Consider the following 24,705-nt stretch of genomic DNA (forward strand, 5'->3'; position numbering starts at 1 on the left):
CTCACCCTCCCCAGCCAAGGGCCTGTATAATGTAGTAGCAGATGAAAGCACAGTGAATAAAAGAGGAATCCGCAATTCCAATTACAATAAATAAATAAATAAATAAATAAATAAATAAATAAGTCAGTCAGTCAGTCACAGGGCAGCATAAGTCAACTAATAAATGTAGAGGAAATAATGAAATCAGAAAATCATCATTTGGCAAATATCATATTACTAATTCATCTAATGAACATCAAAAGATGCTAAAAATCAGTGAGTGAAAGATGAGAAATAGAATAATCACATAATCTCAAAGTTACTCCTCATAAGTATATATTAATTACAAAAGGAAAAAGTAATTTTGCAGTAGAGAAATGGCACACACCATTTCAATCAAGTGATCAAAGTTAACACTAACAGGAAAGGGACAGCACCACCAGAGGGGATGCACTGCTTCTGAAATATTCCTCCCCTGGTGCATAATTCATCTACTCCTGAGGAAACATCAGACAAACCCAAAGTGAGTAGCACATGACAAAAGAAATAACTGGCCTGTACTCTTCAAAAGTGTCAAGCTGATTAAAGTCAAAGCAAGATGAAGAACTGCTGCAGATTAAAGAACACTAGAGAGGCAGGACAAGTAAACACATGTGATCCTGGATTAAATCTGTGCATGTGTGCTTCACAGAGAATATTACTGGGTGACTGACAAAATCTTCATTCTGACAACTTAATCTCAAATGGTCTGGCAAGGAGTCTATTTTTGCTGTTGTGACTTCTGAATCTTAAAATTATTTCCGATTTTAAATAAAATAGGAACATTTACAAGACCGATCACACATCATTCTGAGCCTAATGTTCTTAATCATGTCTCACCTCCACATCCCTCTCCCCCTTCCCTACCCTGCAGCCCAGCATGTGACTCATATGCCCATAATTTGAAGTTGCCAGGAACTTCCTTTTTTAAAGAGATGCATATTGTTAGCATGGATACAGAGAAATTGAAGCCCTCACACACCCATGGGAATGTAAAATCCTGGTAAAGATCCTGTAAATTAAATGTAGAATTGCTATATGACCCAGCAACTCCACTCCTACGTATATGCCCACGAGAACTGGAAACCTTCATGTGAAAACTCTCACACAAATGTTCACAGCAATATTATCCAAAATAGCCAAAATGTGGTAACAACCCAAATCCCCATTAACTGATAAATGGATACACAAATTGTGGTTTATAATATATATAATATATATATAATATTTCACCTATATAATGAAATAATATTTGTAATTAAAAAGAAGTGATGTGCTGATCCATGCTACAACACAGATGAACTCTAACATTATGCTAAGTGAAGAAGCTAGACCTGAAAGGCCATGTTATATAATTTAACTTACATGAACTATTCAGAATAGGCAAATCTCTAAGACAGAAGGTAGATTAATGGTTATCAAGGGCTGAATGGAATGGAGGGTTGGGGCATAACTGCTAAATGGTTCAGGATTTCTTTTTTAAGTGATAGAAACATTCTAAAATTGAATGCAGTGATGGTCACACAATTCTTGTAAATATTTTTTAAAACCATCAATTGTACACTATAAATGGATGAGTTGTATAGTGTGTGAATTATACCTTAATAGTGTTTTAGAGAAACAGATCCCTTCCTTCATCATGTTTTATACTTATTTAAATCTTCCCATTCAATAAGGACAGAAGTCACCATGGAAAATGTTCATTGAATTAAATCTGAGTTTGGTTTCAGAGTGGGCTTCAAATGTGAACAGCAGTGTGCATTTGGAGAGGCACTATATCCAGGACTGTCATCCTTCCTGGAGGAAATGGTCCGGCTAGGAATCAGAGGAGCTCTGACAGCCACCATCTTTCTGCAGGGTTTCCTGTCTACCGGCCCAAATTAAGCAGGAGGCCAGCTGGTGTGGAGGCTCCTGTCCTGGTTTGCAAAACAGATTTTCACACAGGTCATCATACTGTTGAGAAAACAGTCTTCACGATACCGTTTTGACTGGTGACCAAACCACACCAAGCAATGTAAGTATTAGGAATTTCATATACATTACAAAGCAATCAGAGTTACTTTTAAAACAGCAATACCATTCAAAAGAACTGGAAAAGCAAAAAAAAATATAACATTCCACTGCTATTCTATTTAATATTCTTTAATGGACAGATCTTATTTTTAACTGTACAGACCCAGCCATACCATGAACTACCCAAAGCTATGCTACTAAGGGATTTTACTTCAAAAAAAGGATGAGACTTGCCCCTATTTATCAGGAGGTGATTCTTAACAGGACATTGCCTGCTCATCACCAAGTGAAGCTTAAGAGCTCACTGTAAGACCCAACAATCTTCCTGGAAAGAAGCTTCTCTCCTTCAATTGCTAAAGGGTCTGCCTAAAAACTTTTTGTCACTTTCTAACTTCAACTAAAACTCCAGCAGATTGCAACTTTTGAAGGAATAGAAGCACATATTTTTTGGTCTTCTCTAGGACCAAAAGACACCAAATAGAATATGTAACACCTTATATTAAATTTACATCACTGAAAAGTACCTTCACATTTTATACTTCACACATTTCAAAAACTGGCCTTTCCCCCCCTCTTTTTCTCTCTGAAAAGGCTCTTTTATCTGGAATCTATGAGAATCTGAGTATACACCAGGGGCAACCATACAGATCAGCACACACTGTTCTGCTTTCAAGCACACTAATCATTCTCAGATGTACAATTACACACACACATGAAAGCTATAACAAATATAGAAAATACATTTTCTTCTGACAACAATGTAATTACAGCCATAAAATAAAATTCTATAGGATTAAATGATGCTTAAAATGTAAATTCACTTAAAGGACAATGACTACAGCTAACAACACAGCTCGTTAGCTAAATTACTAACAGAAACAAATCATTCATACAAACAATGTTAATTTCTTTTTGTCTTTTACTATGTTAAAACCCTAAAAGTACTTGTGTGAATATAAAATACATATGACATATATTACCTGTATTTCTAGCATCCTAGCCCCCGTCTTGTCACAGCAGAAGGAATATCTGAAGATTATGTGTTGGTTGGTTTTTCTTTTAAAATCTCATGTCCAAATTCCCATTTGTGGACCACCTGAGTACACAGCATTCTATTATCCTGCCTCAGGGATGCTTTTATTAACCATAGTTTCAAACTTTTCCTCTTTTATGCAGTTAATAGAGACCTAACATCTTTGGTCACATGCTTTCACAGAAACCTACAAGCCAGCATAATCCTATAACTCATCACAAGCTTTAAGCCATTTCTTTACTTCTAAGCTTTAAACTACTTTCATCCAATTTTTGCTCACTTTTCCTCTGCATATATTTTCATTATACGCCACTCTCTTATTAATACTTTGATCAAATGGCTGGTCTACTTGAATTTTTATTCTACATATCATCACATCAAATGGGAAGCTTCCTGTGGTCCAATGTGGCCCTGTGATCATGAAGGGTCAACCCCCTCCAACACCATAAGAAGAAACCCTTTATGTCTCTCCTAAAGACAAGCAATCATACTGTGGATGAACACTTTAAATAACTAAACACCTGACTTATCATTTATCCTGTTTTGCCTTTGCACTGTTAGAAGCCTTAGATAGACTACTAGGAATAAAAATATTTTAAAAGAGTACATGAGATTTATCCTAGAAATACAAAACTGGTTATATAAATATAACAACACTGTATTAATAGAATAAGGAACTGGTTATATAAATATACTAACACCATATTAAGATCATAAAGAACTCCTCTTCCATGATAAAACAAACCAGAAACGTAAAGGAACTTCCTCAGTCTGATAAAGGGCATCTACAAAAACCAGCAGCAAACACCACAGTTCATGTGAAAAGACTGAGCATTCTCCTAACATTAGGAACAAGAAAAAGATGTCTGAGCTTGCCACTACTATTCAACAAAGCCCTAGAAGGTCTAGCCAGAGGATTTAAGAAAGCAATAAAAGACAATCAAAATGGAAAGGAAGAAGTAAAATTTTCTCTACTTGGAGATGATGTAATTTTGCATATAGAAAAACCTAAGGAATACACACACACACACACACACACACACACACACACACACACACAATATTAGAGCTAATAAATCCAGCAAGGTTCAGAATATAAAGTCATTGTACAAAAATCAATCCTATTTCCATACAACAGCAATGAATAATCTAAAGATGAAATTAAGAAAAAAAATCCCATTTACAATAGCATAAAAATGAAAAGACCAGGAAAAGACATGGCAAGAAAAAAAATACCAATACCCCTTCTGAATATCAATACAAAAATCCTCAGCAAAACAGTAACAAACTGAACTCAACAGCACATTGAAAGGATTATTCACCAAGAAAGTATGAGGGAAAAACCCTCCCACCTAAGCATTTCAATAGATACAAAAAAAGCATTAGACAAAATTCAATATTCTTTCATGATAAAAATTCAAAACTAAGAGTAAAGGAAGTTTCTTAACATGATACAGGGCATTTATTAAAAATCTACAGGTAAAAAAATCAACGGATAACATCATGCATAATGGTGAGAGACTGAGATTTTTCTGACCTAAGATTAAGAAAAAGACAAGAATGCCCACTTTCACTACTATATTCAATGATGTACTGGAAATCCTAGCCAGAATGACTAGGCAAGGAACAAAATTCAAGGCATTCAAATTGGAAATTTTAATCTTTTGGGACTTTCCTCTTTTGACAGACTAAACAATTAAACGTAAGAAAATCCCACAGAATACACACACACACAAAAACTAGTAGAGTTGGGTCCCCGGGTGGTTCAGCGGTTTAGTGCCTGCTTTCTTTGGCCCAGGGTGTGATCCTGGAGTCCCGGGATCAAGTCCCACATTGGGCTCCCTGCATGAAGCCTGCTTCTCCCTCTGCCTGTGTCTCCCTCTCTCTCTCTCTCTCTCTCCCTGTCTCTCATGAATAAATAAAAACGTTAAAACAAAACAAAAAAAACCTAGTAGAGCTAATAATCTAATTAAGTTAAAGCTACAGGACATAAAATTAGTTCTGTTTCTCTATGCCAGAAATAATTCCAAAGGGAAATAAATAAAACAATTCCATTTACAATACATTCCAAAATAATAAAATACCTAGGAATAAATTTAACCAATAACATAAAAGATTTATACACTGAAAATGAAAACATACTATTGGTAGAAATTAAAGACCTTAAAAAAAGACAACCGATATATTCATGGATTGAAAAACTTACTACCATTGAGATCACAATACTCTCTAAAGCAATCTATATTCAATGCAACCCTTATTAAAATCCCAACAGTCATTTCTCTAGAAATGGGAAACCCAGTCCTCAAATTCATATAGAATTGTAAGGTGCCATAGATAGCCAAAACAATCTTGAAAAATAAAAACAAAGTTGGAGGATTCATATTCCAGATTTCAAAACTGACTACAAAGCCATAGTGATCAAAACAGTGTGATACATCCTAGATAATGCAATATTACAAGAAAAGGAAATTAAAGGTATAATAATTGGAAGGAAAAATATAAAACTTTGTTCACAGATGACATGAATATCTGCATAGAATACAAAAACACTGACAAAAAACATCCTGGAACCAATAAGTGATTGTAGCAAGGTTGCAGGATACAAGGTAAATATGTAAAAAGTCAACTGCTTTTCTGTGTAACAGCAATGATCAAGTGAAATTTGAAATAAAAAATATACCATTTACATTAGCATCCAAAATAATGAAATAGGTAGAAAATCTAACAAAATAAGTATAAGGCCTAATTAGGAATGCTATTAAAATCTGTGGAATAAATCAAAGAACTAAATAAATGGGGAGATATTCCATGTTCGTGGATAGGAAGACTCAATTTTTATTAAGATGGCAGTTCTCAACTTTTCTATAGATTCAATGCAAGCATAGTGAAAATCCCAGCAAGTTACTTTGTGAATATTGACAGGTAGTCCAAGGTTTATATGGAGAGGCAAGAGAACCAGAATAGGACACAATACTGAAGAACAAAGCTGAAGAATTGAGATTATACAACTTTAAGACTTGCTATATAACTAGTATGCTTTATGTAATCAAGCTTGTATATAATCAAGACAGTATAGTATTGACAAAAGAATAGACAAATAACTCAACGTAACAGAACAGAGAGCCCAGAATAGACCCACATAAGTACAGCCAACCGATTTTTGGCAAGGAGCAAAGGCAATGCAAAGACAGTCAATGGAATGGAGCAAAGACTGTCTTTTCAACAAATGGTGCTGAAACAACCAGACATCCGCATGCAAAAAAATTAATCTAGACACAGATCTTACACCCTTCATGAAAGTTAACTCAAAATTGATCACAGATGTAAATGTGAAATGCAAAATAATGAAACTCCTAGAAGATAACACAAGAGAAAAGCTAGATGACCTTGGGTTTAGTGACGACTCTTTAACATGACACCAAAGGCATAATCCATGAAATAAATAATTGATAAACTGGACTTCATTAAAGTTAAAATCTCTGCTCTGCTAAAGACACTGTCAAGGGGATGAAAAGGCAAGTCACAGACTGGGAGAAAATATTTCAAAAAAAATATGATAAAAACTTGTTCAAAATATACAAAGAACTCTTTAAACTCAACAATAAGAAAAGAAACAACTTGACTAAAATACAGACTAAAGGCTTTAACAGACACCTTACCAAAGGAGATTTATAAATGGCAAATATGCACATGAAAAGATGCTCCACATCATAGGGAGCAATGCAAATTAAAAACAAGATACTAATACACACCTATTCAAATGGCTGAAACCCAAAACACTGAAACACCAAATGCTGGTGAGTATCTAGAGCAACAGGAATTCTCATAGAATGCTGGTGGAAATGTAAAGTATCACACTCACTTTGGAAGATAGTTTAGCAGTTTCTTACAAAACTAAACATTTTCTTATACAATTCAGCAGTACCATTGTTTGCTATTTATCCAAGGAGTTGAAAACATGTCCATACAAAAATCTGTGCCTGGATGTTTACAGCAGCTTTATTCATAATTGCACAAATTTTATTTAAAAAGATTGTATTTATTTATTCATGAGAGACACAGAGAGAGAGGCAGAGGAAGAAGCAGGCTCCCTGTGAGGAGTCCGATGCAGGACTCAATCCTGAGAACCTGGGATCATGAGCCAAAGGCAGACACTCAACCACTGAGCCACCCAGGTGCCCCAGCTGTCCAGACTTTGGAACAACCAAGATGGGCTTCAGTAGATGAACAGATAAGTAATCTAAGATACTAACCAGACAATGGAATATTATTCAGGACAAAAAAGAAGTGAGCTATCAAGCCACGATAAGACATGGAGGAACCTCAAATGCATATTCCTAAATTAAAAAAAAAAACAGCCTGAAAAGGCTACCTATCATATGGTTCCAACTATATGATGGTCTGGAAAAGGCCAAACTATGAAGGCAGTAAAAAGATCAGTGGTTACCAAAGGTTTGGGCAGTGAGAGAGATGACTAAGCAGAATATAGAAGATTTTTAGGGCAGTGAAAATATTCTGTGTGATACCAAAATGATAGCTACACACCATTATGCATTGGTCCAAACCCAGAGAATGCACAACACCAAAAGTGAACCCTGAGTAAACTATCTACTTTAGGGAGATAATGATGTGTCAATATAAGTTCATCAAACCTAACAAATGTACCACTGTGATGAGCAATGTTGATACTGGAGGTTGGCTGTGCATGTGTGAAGGCAGAGGGTACAAAGGATATCTCTGTACCTTCTTCTCAACTTTTCTGTGAACTTATTTTTTTTTAAATAAAGTAAAAAAAATCCAGGATGATGCTGACATAGGATAGATATACAAACCAATGGAATAGAATGAAGAGTCCAGAAATAAATCCAAACATCTATGGCCAACTGCTTTTCAACAATGGTGCCAAGACCATATGATGGGAAAATAGCTTCTTTAACAAATGGTACTGGTTAAACTAGATAACCAAATGCAAAAGAGTAAAAGTTGAACCACCATCTCACTTCATATACAAAAATTCAATCAATATGGATCAACAACTCAAATATAAAATGATATAGCTAAAACTGTAAAATCCATAGGAAAAACATAAGGGTAAACCCTCATGACCTCAAATTTGGCAATGGACTCTTAAATTTAATACCAAACCACTAGCAACAAATGAAAAAATAGATAAGTTGGACTATCAAAATTAAAAACTATTTCACAGCAAGAAACATTAACAAGAATGTGAAAATACAATCTATAGGAGAAAACATTTGCAAATCGCTTATATGTTAGGTTTTCATAGTCAGAAGAATACATTAAAAAACCCTCACATGGATGCCTAGGTGGCACAGCTAGTTAGATATCTGACTCTGGGTTTCAGCTCTGGTCATGATCTCAGGGTCTTGGGATGGAGCCCCGTGTCCAGCTCCATACTCAATAAGGAATCTGCTTGAAACTCTCTCTCCTCTCCCTCTGCCCCTCCATCTTGTGCATGTGCTCTCACCCCCTCCAAATAAATGAATAAATCTCAAAAAAACTCACAATAATAATAATAATAATAATATAGTAAATGGACACAATATTTAAATAGTTTATAAATAAAGACAACACAATTTCTTTAAATAGACAAATAATTTCATATCTTCTTAAAAGATATGAAAATGGCCAAAGCCACGTGAACAAATGATCAACATCATTGGTCATTAGAGAAATATAAATCAAAACTACAATAAGTTATTACTTCACACCCAGTAGGGTGGTTTTAATCAAGAAAACAGAAAATAATGAGGTGGCAAGGTTGTTGAGAAATAATGATTGTCATATATTGCTATGGGAATACAAAATGACACAGGTACTACAGAAAACAGTTGTCAATTCCTCAAAATGCTAAACATAGAATTATAATATGACCCAGCAATTCTACTCCTGGGTGTAAGAGAAGTGAAGACACAGGTCCATACAGAAAACTGAATACGAATGTTCACAAAAGTATTAGTTATAATAGCCAGAAGTACAAAGGTCCATACAAATGTCCATCAACAGATGAATGACCAAAAAAATCATAGCATATGTAAATACAATGGAAAAGTATTCAATCATAAAAAGGGATGAACTACTGATACATGCTACAACTTGAATGAACCTTGAAAACATTACACTAAATGAAAGAAGTCAGATACTAAAGGTCAAATATTACAGGATTTTTATATATAACATGTATAATATATCAAGATTAGGAAAATACACAGAAAGCAGAGTAGAAGTTACCAGGGGATGGGAGGCAGGGAGTGGAGAGTGTCTACTTAATAAGTACAAAATATTTTTACTGAGTGATGTAAAAGTTTGGCAATTATAGAGAGCTGGTGATTGCATAACATTCTGAATACACTACCACTAATTCATACACTTTAAAATGGTTAATTGTAGGTCATGTAAGTTTCACTTCAATTAAAAAAGAACAGAATACTTCTGAACAAATTTAATAAAGTGCAAGACTTGTAGATGAAAAAAAATTGAAAGAAAATTAAAGACTTATGTAAGTAGAAAGATGTCCCATGTTCACGAGCTAAAAATTTTAATATTTTTGAGGTGGCTACTCCTCAAATTGATCTACAGATCAATCCCTATCAAAATCCCCACTGACTTTTTTTGGACTGAAATTGGCAAGCTGAATCTAGAATTCATAGGGACATATTTGCAAGTGCCTCAGAATAACCAAAACAATCTTGAAAAAGAACATAAAATAGAGTTAAAGAACTCACAATTTCACAATATTTACTATGAAGCTACAGTAATCAAGATAGTGTGGTACTGGCATAAGGGCAGACATATAAAGGAATGGAATAGAATGGAGAATCCAGAAATAAATTCATCTATGTATAATCAACTGTTTTTTTTATATAATTCTGCTGATATCAATCAACGGGTAAAGAAGAATCTTTTATTACAAGTCTTTGTGGCCATAGACTAGGCAGTGCTTTCCTTACATATCAAAGCACAACAACAAAAGAGAAACACATAATTCAGACTTCATCAAAATTTAAAAATTTAAAAAGAATTTTAAATTTGCTTTAAAAGAAGCCAACAAGAAAGTGAAAAAGACAACAGTATCTAATATCCAAAGACAACTCAATAGAAGGACAAATAACCCAACTCAAAAATGGGCAAAAGATATGAACATATATTTCTTGAAAGAAGAAAATGATCAATAACCACAGAAAAAGATGTTCAACATCATTAGTCATTAGAGAAATGCAAATCAAAAACACAATGTGGTCTAACTTCACACCCACCAGGATGGTTGTAATCAAGACAATAATCACATGCTGGTGAGACCATGGAGAAACTGGAATTCTCATTCATTGCCAGCGGGAATGTACCTTGTTCGGCTCCTTTGGAAAAGTTTTTGAATTCCTCAAATACAGTCTAACCTAACAATTCCACTTCTATAATTATATCCAAAAGAAATGAAAACATATCACTCAAAAGCTTGTACAAGAAAGCAGCTTTATTCATAATAGTCAAAAGTGAAAAAAAGGCCCATCAGCTAATGAATGCATAAGCAAAATGTGGCATATACATACACTGAATAATATTTGTAAACAAAAGGAGTGATGTACTGAGACATGCCACAACATGAACCCTGAAAACATTATACTAATAATGAAAGAAGCCAAGACACAACAGCCACATATGGTATGATTCTATGTATGTCCAAAACAGTCAAATCCATAGAGATATAAAATAGAGTGGTTGCCTAGAGAATGAAAAGTGACTGAGTAGAGGAGGCTAGTCTTTTGAGGGTGATCAAAATCTCTGGCAATAGATAGAGGTGATGGTTGTACCACCTTGTAAATATACTAAAAACCACTGAAATATACGTAAAAAGGGTGAAATTTATAATAAGTGAATTATATCTTGATAGAAAAAAAAGTCAGTAAAGAATTTCCTGCAGAGAAACAAGTGTTGTATGAATTTGGGCTTCCAGGAGGGCAGGATTTTAATGTACAAAAACACTCTGTAATGTATAAAAGGAATACTAACAAGTAGATGAGCTTTAAGAGGTAGCTGAACTGGAAGATTCTAATTCAGACATTATAATCAGGACAAAATCTCCTCAGAATTTTAAACCTACATCTTAGGGAAGAAAACGTGACCCTGAAGTGAAGACTTTGTATCACTAAATTAGTCTTTGACTACAACTCTTAATCAAATCTCAGCATGGTGACAAATTGTCAGCATTTCCCCATGTATGCAATGGGGAAAATGATAAACCTGGATTGAGTTCCCTTGGTCCTTTATTGACTTGATGAGCTACAACAGTCCCCTACTCCCATCAAGCAGGGTATTAAAGCCTTGGCCTTATCTGGGGCATGGGAGCTTTGCTTCCTCCCTCCTCAGTTCATGGTAATGATGGAAAGATTCTGGACACACATTTCTTAAAGCACTGCAGAATCTGTTTCCAGGTGGACACAACCCCAAGAGACAAGGTGATGAACGTAACCACTGATTCTATCATGAAGTCTAGTGAGAATGAGCTGCAGAGAAGTTGCCCTACTACAGAAAAATGGGAAACAGAGTGTGCTGTACTTTCAGGCACACCAACTCAAACCACATATTATGAGATGTGACGAACATTTAACTTCATCTTGCAGAACATAATTCTAAAAGTTAGCTTTAGCTAGTTTTATAGAAAAACAGGACAAATAACTCTGAATCTGTCTACATGTCAAAATCAAATTTGAGAAGATGCTATATATTTTATAAAACTTTCCTAGACTAATTGGATAGTTTAAATAGGTTGTGGGTTTTTTTTAAGTTTGGTTTGTTGATTGTTCTGAATTTTTTAATTCTTTTCACTGAACTCACAAATTTGATGACAAGTCCTAATCACTTTTCTGTATTAGGAAAAAACATATAATACAGCAAAATTCCAGAATCATTCAAATCAAAACATGAAGCATATACTCCATTCTAGAATAGCATGTCACATACTCTATTTTTTAAAAATATTTATTTATTTATTTTATATAGAGAGTATGACGGGGAGGGGCAGATAGAGACGGAGAGAGAATCTCAAGTAGACTCCGCACTGGGTGAGAAGCCCCATGCAGGGCTTGATCCCAGCACCCTGAGAACGTGACCCACACCCAAACCAGGGGTCAGACCCCTAACCAACTGTGCCACGCAGGTGCCCCCATATTCTACATTTTTTCCTGTACATTTTTTTATTGAAAGAAATTGGTTTCTCCTAGAATATTTATTTTAAAAATGCTAAGCTTACACAGCTCGTATATCTAATTAATTTGGAAATTAGAAAACATAAATTTGACACAGAAAATCTCTAAATACTTAATATTTCTTTAATGAGAAAAAATATATATAACTAGAAAGAGTCCTTACTCTGGTGTTTATCAAGTTGGTTTGGTGAAGAGGTCTGGCAAGTCTGAAGACTTACGGTTAATTCTTACTCCTTAGATTTCTACATTTCTTCATTTAACTTCAAAGTTAAGAATATTTATTAATCTTATGATTCAATTAATAAATTAACTTAAGTGATATTTATGTACAAGGAAATAGCTAGTTTTAAATACCAATCTGCAGCAATGGTACGCAATTCACTGGATAAAAATTTTCATCAACCTTTTTGTTTTTAAATGGTTGCCTAATACGTCTTTATAAACCTAGTCCATTTTCATTGTGGGAAAGATGAGCAGATTTCAGGTTTGTGGGTTACTGGGTGATCAAAAGAATCATCCACAGTATTTTTATCATACACTTTGTATTAAAATGTGGTTTGCATAAACGAAAGTAAGAATAGCCAATGCCATTCACACATATCTTTGAGATGCCTTCAAAGATAACCCACTCACCTTGGGGTGCAATCAGAGTTCTTCCATTCTCCTGACACCAACCAACTGGCTGGACATAAGGGCTATTTACATCACACCTGCAAAACACAATTCTGTTTCAGATCCTACACAACCTAATGCCAGAGAAAGAATCCAAGACTAATGACCATTCTTGATACTAAGACATAACTATATAGCTAAAATATTTTATGGCTATATAGAATTAGAAGTAGTTTTTAGTACTGTATTTTGTAAGCTAAGTGACCAAACTTCTCTTTTACATAACTTTCTTAAAATTTAAAAGAATTTTTAAAAATGTTGACTTAAAAAAAAAATAAAAAATAAATGAATAAAAAGTGTTGACTAGGACCTGAACTGCCAGTGACAGCCCCAAAGAGTGCACATTTTAATAAGCATCTCCCCCCCAACACACACTTGTTGCTAGCAGCAAGGGAGAAATTAATAGGCCAGTCCAAAGTGTAATATGAGAGACCAGATTCCAAATGCCTCCAATTTCTTCCTTCTCCTTTTCAAGGAACCCAGACCATTCTACCAAAGACACACAGAACAATTAAGCAATGCTCTGCTTCTTAGTTCAAAGAAGAAAACAGGGCCCCCCTCATGCATGTGAAGAACCACAGCCTTAGGCAAGACTTGGTGGTTATTCAGGATATACGGTGAAGAAATGCTACAAAAATTATTTTTGCCATTCCCTCTTCCGTATTTCAGTTTTTTTACCCAGAAAACATTTGGAACTCATGCAATGTTAGTTTAATGACATCGTGGCATACATTTTCTCTGCTCCCCACTGGCTTTCAAATAATTCACTCCATTCTCCCTGTGAATCTTCCCTTTCAAAAATATGACAGGCTGAGTTCAATATTTTTCAGGAAAAAAAAAACACTGCAAGTTCTTAACTTCCTTTTCATAGAAATGCTTCCCTTACAAACTAGACACAACATAGTGAAATGCCCTGAACTGGTGATATTATGAGGCCTCATTAGGTAACCTCTCATAGAGTGGAGAAGTTTCTCGGGCACTCTAATTCAGCAATTCATGTGGAAGAGAAGGTAATGAAAAGTTGGCCACTAAATTCCTGATGTTCATTACTCTAAGAACAGCAAGGACAGTGACAATACTGGAAGGAAAATAAATTCTTAACACCAAACATGAATACACGAAAATAAAACGCACATCAGTGTCTCACCAGTAATCGTAACTATCATCCCAATTGTCAAAATGCACTAGTAAGCGATCTTCAACAATATCTGCTATGGTTGCCACACACACCAAGGAAGGGTTCTTCCTGTCGATGGCCTCCAGCTTCATTCCAACCTGAAATTCTTTAGGCATTGGCCCATTCTAACACAGCACCAGAGGGAAGAGGCACAAAAAGAAGACACCAAATAGGACTGAGCCACTGTCAAAACTTCTATGTTTAGCATCAGAACAATGTACAGGGTATCAACATATACCCTCCAGAATGCAAATACTAGTAAAAATATTCCAACAGACTGTTAAGAAGTTAACATTCATAACAAAAACCCAGGAAACAGCTTTTACATTGTACTTTTCTCTTTTGTTGCATCAGTTTTGTTTCCCTCTTCCTCATCATCATTTTCCCTTTTCAGTTTTTAGAAGAAATTGTATTAATTTTAAAATATGACGTTTTACTGAATATGAGACTATTAAATAATATTCTCTACTCCCCATAGACGTGAACAGTTTCCAAATATCAGTATTTGGAAAAGTAGTAAAGATATGCTCTTTAACGCTGAAATTATCATTTACTTTGATGAGATCTGGAAACAGTGGCCTTCTCAACACATGCACTAATCCGTAAATAAACTTACACTTGAAAAAAATTCAAATGCCTTTTTTAGTATCACTACATATTTTTTCACAGTAAACAACAGTATGGACTATGATTTAAAGGAACATTAAAATAACAAAGCTCCATTTTGGTATGGTGTAGTTAGCCAGTCCTGGGAGTTAGAAAGTATACATACAGTATCTGGGGATTAGAAGACAATTTTTTTCTACCTCTTTACTATCTATACTGAACACTGCTTTTTGTTTTCTTTTAGCACATTTCATTTTTTAAAAGCAACTTCCCATTTCTATTACTCTCCTCCCTTGATACAATTCTATGAAACACACAGAGCAGTTGTATAACATTGATTTCAAGATCAGAGTCAGTCCTACAAAGGGACACACAGCCAGCAGGTGGCAGGGAGACAGTAGGCTTCCCTGCCCCCTTCCCTGGGGCCCAGAGCCAGAGGGAGCCAGAGGAGGCAGGGCTGCACTTTATTCTCATTCATTCCTGAATTGCTGGCAGATTGCTGGGGACAGAGACGGCATAACGAGGGTGGTCTACCCACATGCTCATAAGCCCTTTGAATCTGTATGAAATGTCATCCCCATTCAGATTACACGAAATTCCAACCAGGCTGGGTTTATTCAAAGTCTACGTGTGGTATCTACTGGTATCAAAACACCACAGCTAAGTTCAAACAAGTAACTCACTGGAAACAAAAAGAAAAAAACATTTCCAAAAGACATTTTAAATTTTAGCAGGATTTAAATATAAAGACTTCAACTCTCTGCATCTAATTAAAGTATTTAATTGTACATTTAAAGGGGGGGGGGAGATACAGCTATAGGATAGTGGTAAAATGAGTGAGAAAAGGTCATAAGAAACTAACAATTCTGAAAAAATACAACAGAATATATAGTGAATTTTAAGAAATTTAAGCTTAAGCAGAAATCTGATTTATACTGAGGAAGAAAATACTTACAGAACTTCTGTTTCTGAATAATTTCTTGGGAGCATTCTGTAACTTGCAGGCCTTCAAGTAATCCATCCAAACAAATTTATCTTTTCTGTAACCTAAAAAAATGTATAGATTACTCAAAATACCCACATGATGTAACCATGTGCATATTAAATGTATTAGCCTTCTTCAGTCTTCTATCATAAATTCAATGTCCTTTAGCAGACCACAAATGATTTAAATAAAAATCCCTAAATAGTTTCAATGTTTTTTAACCTATGAAATTCAAAACTGTTGACATGATTTCCCATCATGTATATCATCATCTACAAATATTTCAAATTCACTGAGATATGGAATTGGCTCCCTGGTGGCCTGACGGGCATCTCATCTCTTAGTAAGGCTTTCTAAAATGGTCAAAGGGAAGAGACAAAAGTTCATGAGTTCATCATCACTCCTGAAGAAGCCATGTCACAGAACATCAGAGGTCCTGATGATGCAACAATCCAGGGTGCCAAGGCACTTGGGAAAATTACAGAAATACCTTCACAATCCTAAGACCTCCAGCTATCTACTGCTTATCTTTGTGAGTTTCCCATATTTTACTGGTCCTCCGCTCCATGTGCCCTGAAGTGGCTCACATGGTGCTGGCCCAAACAAGAGGGGCTCAATAAATATTTTCTGGTTGGGTATTCCACAGAATAAAAGTCAGAGTCCTTGCACAGCCTCCAAGGCCAAGGCTACATCTCTAACTTCATCTCTGATCTTTTCCCCTTGCTCCTCTGCCCTAGCCTCGTTCATCTCCTTGAGATTCCTCAGCATGGCCAGAGGCTCCAGCCCCAGGACATTTACTCTTGCTTTTCTCTCTGACAGTCCTGTGAGCCAGGGCTCTTGCTGACTTCCCTCACTCCATCTACCTATCTGCAGGACATCACGTTCTCGTGCCCTTCCTCAGCATGCTCTCTGTCCCCTAGCCCTGTCACTGCTTGACACCATGGCTTACCTTTGTCTATTATTCCTCTCCCCTCTGGAATGAAAACCCCATGAAGACAGAGATGGTATATCTATTCACAGCTCTATCCCTGGTGCCTGTACACAGCAAGGGTGCCATAAATACCTACTACATGAATGAGCTGTGAGCAGCTTTCATGAAATCCGGCAATCTTAAGGAATCTGCCACTGATCTCAGAAACAGACCCCTGAACGACACTCTGACTTGGTGAATAAAATGATTATGGACTGACTCCAGAAGCACCACAGTCATGAGATACTCAAACATCCATGCAGGAGGCAGTACAGAAGTCTGCTGTACAAGCGAATGGACCCACGGGCATCTCAACTGATCAAATTCTCACCTCACCAGCACATAGCAAATAAAAAAGGCTTCAGGGACATCTACCAGTCCCAGGTTCCACTAGCACACAACAAGAGACAAAGATGGGATTTTTGATTCCCATCAAAAGTAAGCAGAGAGTGAAATCCTCCTCTGTTTCAGTTTCCTATTTTCCATGATTTGTTTGAAACAAACGAATCAAGTTTCCTCACTGTACAGCATCAGTGACTAAGTGAAATAGCTCATTTCAACCATGATGTAAATAAAATAGCTTTCTTCATTCCTTATAAGACTTAATAAACTTTATGTTGTCTTAAGATTTTATTTCTGGGATCCCTGGGTGGCGCAGCGGTTTGGCGCCTGCCTTTGGCCCAGGGCGCGATCCTGGAGACCCGGGATCGAATCCCACATCAGGCTCCCGGTGCATGGAGCCTGCTTCTCCCTCTGCCTGTGTCTCTGCCTCTCTCTCTCTGTGACTATCATAAATAAATAAAAAAAAAAAATAAGATTTTATTTCTGCCATACATACCTTATCGGTATATTTGACCTAAGCAGTCATAGATGCTTTTCTTTTAAAGACAATCACTTATCTTTAAAAATAGTATCCCTATAGTCTTACTGCTTTTTGTGGATTACACTTTTATTTTGAAAATTAATTCATTCCAAGATCTCTTGTTAGTATTTCATCAAGTGTTTTTAAAATAAAACCAACTCTCTTTCCATCCTGGCTTACCCTTAGGGATATGCAATTCATGTTTGGTCTTCTCACACCACCCTATTGGATGAATGTCAGGGGAACCAGCATTGGTCCAAAAATCATAGCAGCTTAAATAACCATCAAAGTGAAGTCTGAGGCGGTAACCACACACCTGTAAAATGGAATGTTTGCAATCCTTCATTAAATGTCATGCATTTGAAGCATACACAAAATTAAGAGAATATTCATATAGTCTGTCAGTGCCATAAACATATATGAACCAACCCTTCCATCCAAATGTGCTTGTATCAAAAAAAAAACAGATTTAGAGAATAAAACAAAATGCTGACAGACACTATGTTTTAAGTATTGAGAATGTTTTCTGTAAAGAAAACTATTCTTTTACTCAGTCTAGAAATCTGAGGTCAATATATGTCTCCATCTGTTGAAGGGTTTATTTGTTCAATCATTCCTGTCAAATACTGCTGTTGGAAACTCCTGCTGTCCCATGACAGTATAAGTTGTAGTACAGAGCAAAACCAAAATGGGCATGGCTTCACTTCAATTCTAATATATGGATCCAGCATACTCAATAAAGGAAACAATAAAACAGTGTGGAATACATCCCTTAAGACATGCTATACAAGTTTAATAGCTATAATCAATCAGTAAGTTAAGTGAATAGTATTTATTATGAGATCTGATTAAAATATAGAGGTGTTTCATCATTTTAATAATATAAGATGTTTAGTAAATATTACATTTTATAAGCCATTTATTTTCATCAATGGCTCCTCATTCTATATAATTTTCATAAAGTTCTTATATTTATATAAATAAATAACACATGTGCATGAATATTTTTCATATACATTTCTCATTAGTTCAGCTAAAACTTGAATCATGTCTCTTAACAGACAAAAGCAACACTGTGGATTCACTGATTATTATCAACTTCAGATGAAAACTATTTACCAGTTGAATCAAGGGTAACTGCTAATGATGAGGGACTTATTAAAAGATTAATCTTCAGAGAAGGAAAAAATTCATTAAGAAACATATTTCACCCATCACTGACTAAAATAAATCCATAATGTACTGGAACTTGTTTATAACAGAAAGCACTCAAATTCATTATTCGCTAGAAAATTTTCTTCTGTCATTGTGCACTTAGCCCAAGACAATAACACTATCTCTTACCTCAGCTACAGAAAGCACACAGAATACAGATGGATGTCGGGGGTCAATGCCTTCTAATCTCATTCCGACCTGGAAACCATTTTCGTGCTCCGGAAAGGATTGGTCCTATGAAATTTCATGATATAACATTAGTTACTGAAATACCTTCACAATGTAATATTAAAACACTTGGTGTGGCTACGCATACAATCAAGAATTTACTGTACAAGCTTGGAAGCTCAGTGATATAACTGAAGATAGATGGCTGCTTTTCTATATTTGGCCCTCAAAGACGATTTGATCATTTTTATCATTTTATCATTATTTATGAAACAGTTCATATGAGAAACTACATATCCTACGAAGTTCTCATTTATTCCTCTTGCCCATTTTTCCTTAGTTATTTTAACAAGCTTTTCCTGTATTCTGGAACCAATCCTTTGTTGATTATGATGATTACCTATTCCCAGGATGTGAGTAGGCTCTTTGCTTTGTTCATGATGACTTTGTTGCAGAGAATTTTTAAAATTTTACTGTAGTAAAATATATCAGTTATTTCCTGTACAGTGTGCACATCTAACCTATGAACTCACTCACAACCCTGAAGTTACATGGACATTATCTTAGTGTTCTTTTAAAACTTCTGTTCTTCATTTTAAATCTACAATGCAACTGCAATTAATTTTGTTCTATGGTATGAGGTAGGATCTATTTTTTCATTTGGAAAACAGAGTATGCAACAAAATTTTTTCTATCATCCATACTTTCATAATCAGCAAAGTTACCTCTATTATATCACATTTCTACATATTTGTGGGTCTATTTCTGGACTTCCTATTCTGTTCATTGGTGTATTTGCCTATATTACATTGTCATAGTTGCTTATGACTATCTGGAGAGCAATCTTTATCATACTGAGTTTTCTAATTCAGGAACTTGTTTCCTTTCCATTTAATCAAATCATTTTTGGTTTTCCAAGATATTTTCTAAAGTTTCAAATAGACATCATATGTTACTAAAATTTTCATACAGGATTCAAAAATGCTTTCGTATATTTATTTCTGTATACCTTTGAATGTTCATTGCTACTGTAAACAGAATCTACTTTGTTTCCCATTTTTTTATTTTTATTTATTTTTATTTTTTTTTATTGGTGTTCAATTTACTAACATACAGAATAACCGCCAGTAATCTACTTTGTAATAGACTAAGTGTTCCCGTTCATATTATTATTTTTTTAAAAGATTTTTTATTCATTTGTTCATGACAGACTCACAGAGAGAGAGAGAGAGGCAGAGACACAGGCAGAGGGAGAAGCAGGCTGCATGCAGGGAGCCTGACGTGGGACTCGATCCTGGGTCTCCAGGATCACACCCCGGTCCGAAGGCGGCGCTAAACCGCTGGGTCACTGGGGCTGCACAGCCCATTCATATTATTATCTTTAAGAACTAGCCTTATTTTCCACATCCTTGCTAAATTATTATTACTTTTCAGCAGTTTTGAGCAAATTCAGTATTATGAGTCAACTTATTCTTAATTGTAAGTAAATTGTAAGTATGATAATAGAAAGTGATGATTAAAATCTAGTTCTATTAGATGAAGATCCCCTTTTTAATCACTAACTTTATTACTCTTTTCTACTGTCTAATATATTAATAATGTTTATTTTTATTCTTTTGAAAACAATCTTTTCATTTGGATATGTCAAACTTAAAAGAGAAGTTGCAAGAACAAAAAATACAAAGAACATGCATAGACTTTGCCTAGACTCATTTATTGTTAACAATAGTAGAAACATCATTTGTTTTATTTCTATTTGTTCCCTCTCTCCTACTTACCTGTGCATGTATACAGATATAGACTTAGAGATACACATATATGTACAAATGTACATACGATTATTTCTGAATCATTTGAGGGCCCTTTACCCTTAAATGACTTTCCCTTAAGAGCAGGGATTGTACTTTCCCTGAGAACTGGAACATTCTCTTATGTAACAATAGTTCAGTTATCAGGTTCTGTAAATTTAACATTTATATACTTGAACTAATCTTCCATTCATGTTCCAATGTTTCCAATTTATCCAACAAAATACTTTATAACATTCTCTTCCTCCAGAATGGGATTCGGGTCAGATATTAAATTTAGTTGATATGTCTCCTTAGTCTACCTTAATCTGGAAACTTTTCCATACTATTTTGTTATCCTTTAGAACACTGACATTTTTAAAAAACATAGTCATTCCCTTCCTCCATTTTTTTAAACAGAAAGTTCATCATTCAGGATGTGTCTGATGTTTCCCCACGATTAAATTCAAGTTATGTATTTTCTGCCAGTATACTACATGGGTGATGATGTGTCCTTCTCAGGATATCACATCTAGAGTGACACAATGTCCATGCATTCCCTCACTAGTGATGTCAATTTTGATTGCAGAATTATACTGTTGTCCAATTCCTTCACTATATAGTTACATACTAAACATACATATACATACACACACATTTATACATATATATGTACATTTGTGCATACTTACATATATGTTAGAAATCATAAGTTTATATAGATATGTCTAATTCCAACCCACCCCAAAGGTCTTGTTCTTTTTCCATCCATTTATGTCTTTTTCCTCTAAACAGGTCAACCCATTTAACCATATACTAAATGCTATAGCATATCTATTATAGTTTCAGGACTATTTTATCCACACTACTGCAACAGAAAAATCTACAGAAAGATTTCAGGATTTGTTTGCAATTTTCCCTCCCCACTCTGCCATTCACGAATGGAGTATGCAGTTAAAACTTGTGTTCATTTCCTAGTTGGATTCATGTTTTTCTCTCTCTTTAGTAGTTACGGTATTCATTATGCTTTAGTTCATTGATTTAAATGTGCTTTCGGGAGGGGCAAGATGGCTGAAGAGTAGGGTCCCCCATCACCTGTCCCCACCAAATTACCTAGATAACCTTCAAATCATCCTGAAAATCTACCAATTCGGCCTGAGATTTAAAGAGAGACCAGCTAGAACGCTACAGTGAGAAGAGTTCGCGCTTCTATCCAGGTAGGAAGACGGGGAAAAAGAAATAAAGACACAAAGGCATCCAAGGGGGAGGGGCCCCGCGAGGAGCCGGGCTGAGGCCTGGGGAGTGTCCCCAGGACAGGAGAGCCCCGTCCCGGAGACGCAGGAGCTGCACCAACCTTCCCGGGCGGAAAGGGGCTCGCAGGGAGGTGAGCAGGACCCAGGAGGGCGGGGATGCCCTCGGGCTCCCGGGGACACTAACAGACACCTGCGCCCCAGGAGAGCCCCACACCCCGCGGCCGAGCTCCCTAAGGGCTGCAGCGCACGGCAGGACCCGGAGCAGCTCAGGGGGCTCGGGGGCGGCTCCGCGGAGGGGGCTGCGGGGCGGGAGGAGCTCGGGGGGGCTCGGGGGCGGCTCCGCAGAGGGGGCTGCGGGGTGGGAGCCCGAATCCAACAGCGCAGACCCCAGAGCACAGGGCGCCGGGTCACAGCCCAGGATCTGGCCTCCCCCGGGACAGGCAAGGGCCGGGAGGGCCCAGGACAGCGAGGACGCCCCTGCCCCACCTGAGCAGATCAGCGGCCCCGCCCCGGAGCCTCCAGGCCCTGCGGACAGAGAGCTCCGGAGGTACTGCGGGAGCTGACTCCAGGGCTCCCGAGCTGGCCCCGCCACTGCGGTTGTTCCTCCTGGGGCCTCACGGGGTAAACAACCCCACTGAGCCCTGCACCAGGCAGGGGCACAGCAGCTCCCCCAAGTGCTAACACCTGAAAATCAGCACAACAGGCCCCTCCCCCAGAAGACCAACTAGATGGACAAGTTCCAGGGGAAGTCAACGGACTTAAAGTATACAGAATCAGAAGATACTCCCCCGTGTTTTTGTTTTTTTCTTTTTGATTTGCTTGCTTCGCCCACCCCTTTTTGACTTTCTTTTTCTTTCTCTTTTTCTTCTCTTTTTTTCTTTTTCTCCTTTCTTCCCTTCTTTCTCTCCTCTCATTTTCTCCTTTTCCCAATACAACTTGTTTTTGGCCACTCTGCACTGAGCAAAATGACTAGAAGGAAAACCTCACCTCAAAAGAAAGAATCAGAAACAGTCCTCTCTCCCACAGAGTTACAAAATCTGGATTACAATTCAATGTCAGAAAGCCAATTCAGAAGCACTATTATACAGCTACTGGTGGCTCTAGAAAAAAGCATAAAGGACTCAAGAGACTTCATGACCGCAGAATTTAGATCCAATCAGGCAGAAATTAAAAATCAATTGAATGAGATGCAATCCAAACTAGAAGTCCTAATGACAAGGTTTAACGAGGTGAAAGAACGAGTGAGTGACATAGAAGACAAGTTGATGGCAAAGAGGGAAACTGCGGAAAAAAGAGACAGACAATTAAAAGACCATGAAGATAGATTAAGGGAAATAAATGACAGCCTGAGGAAGATAAACGTACGTTTAATTGGGGTTCCCAGGGCACCGAAAGGGACGGAGGGCAAGAATATGTATTTGAACAAATCATAGCTGAAAACTTTCCTAATCTGGGAAGGGAAACAGGCATTCAGATAGAGGAAATAGAGAGATCCCCCCCTAAAATCAATAAAAACCGTTCAACACCTCGACATTTAATAGTTAAGCTTGCAAATTCCAAGATAAAGAGAAGATCCTTAAAGCAGCAAGAGACAAGAAATCCCTGACTTTTATGGGGAGGAGTATTAGGGTAACAGCAGACCTCTCCACAGAGACCTGGCAGGCCAGAAAGGGCTGGCAGGATATATTCAGGGTCCTAAATGAGAAGAACATGCAACCAAGAATACTTTACCCAGCAAGGCTCTCATTCAGAATGGAAGGAGAGATAAAGAGCTTCCAAGACAGGCAGGAACTGAAACAATATGTGACCTCCAAACCAGCCCTGCAAGAAATTTTAAGGGGGACTCTTAAAAATTCCCCTTTAAGAAGAAGTCCAGTAGAACAATCCACAAAAACAAGGACTGAATAGATATCATGGTGACACTAAGCTCTTATCTCTCAATAGTAACTCTGAACGTGAACGGGCTTAATGACCCCATCAAAAGGCGCAGGGTTTCAGACTGGATAAAAAAGCAGGACCCATCTATATGCTATCTACAAGAGACTCATTTTAGACAGAAGGACACCTACAGCCTGAAAATAAAAGGTTGGAGAACCATTTACCATTCACATGGTCCTCAAAAGAAAGCAGGGGTAGCCATCCTCATATCAGATAAACTAAAATTTACCCCGAAGACTGTAGTGAGAGATGAAGAGGGACACTATATCATACTTAAAGGATCCATCCAACAAGAGGACTTAACAATCCTCAATATATATGCCCCGAATGTGGGAGCTGCCAAATATATAAATCAATTAATAACCAAAGTGAAGAAATACTTAGATAATTATACACTTATACTTGGTGACTTCAATCTAGCTCTTTCTATACTCGATAGGTCTTCTAAGCACAACATCTCCAAAGAAACAAGAGCTTTAAATGATACACTGGACCAGATGGATTTCACAGATATCTACAAAACTTTACATCCAAACTCAACTGAACACATTCTTCTCAAGTGCACATGGAACTTTCTCCAGAAGAGACCACGTACTGGGTCACAAATCGGGTCTGAACCGATACCTAAAGATTGGGATCATCCCCTGCATATTCTCAGTCAATAATGCCTTGAAATTAGAACTAAATCACAACAAGAAGTTTGGAAGGACCTCAGACACGTGGAGGTTAAGGACCATCCTGCTAAAAGATGAAAGACTCAACCAGGAAATTAAGGAAGAAT

At 36.7% G+C, this 24,705-nt stretch overlaps 1 protein-coding gene across 15 annotated transcripts in view; it reads right to left on the reverse strand.

Moving 5' to 3' along the window:
• Nucleotides 1–24,705, reverse strand: part of L3MBTL4 (L3MBTL histone methyl-lysine binding protein 4) — a 492,784-nt gene that overhangs the window by 275,076 nt on the left and 193,003 nt on the right. For all 15 annotated transcript variants that reach the window (XM_049112901.1, XM_049112904.1, XM_049112903.1 and 12 more), the window contains 5 exons: nucleotides 18,908–19,012; nucleotides 17,744–17,879; nucleotides 15,702–15,793; nucleotides 14,111–14,265; nucleotides 12,925–13,001 (listed from right to left, as the gene is read on the reverse strand). In XM_049112901.1, the coding sequence (XP_048968858.1) occupies nucleotides 12,925–13,001; nucleotides 14,111–14,265; nucleotides 15,702–15,793; nucleotides 17,744–17,879; nucleotides 18,908–19,012 (565 nt within the window). The remainder of the gene's footprint in view (nucleotides 1–12,924; nucleotides 13,002–14,110; nucleotides 14,266–15,701; nucleotides 15,794–17,743; nucleotides 17,880–18,907; nucleotides 19,013–24,705) is intronic.

The sequence above is a fragment of the Canis lupus genome, chromosome 7 (assembly GCF_003254725.2).
Source record: "Canis lupus dingo isolate Sandy chromosome 7, ASM325472v2, whole genome shotgun sequence".
Classification (NCBI taxonomy): Eukaryota; Metazoa; Chordata; class Mammalia; order Carnivora; family Canidae; genus Canis; species Canis lupus.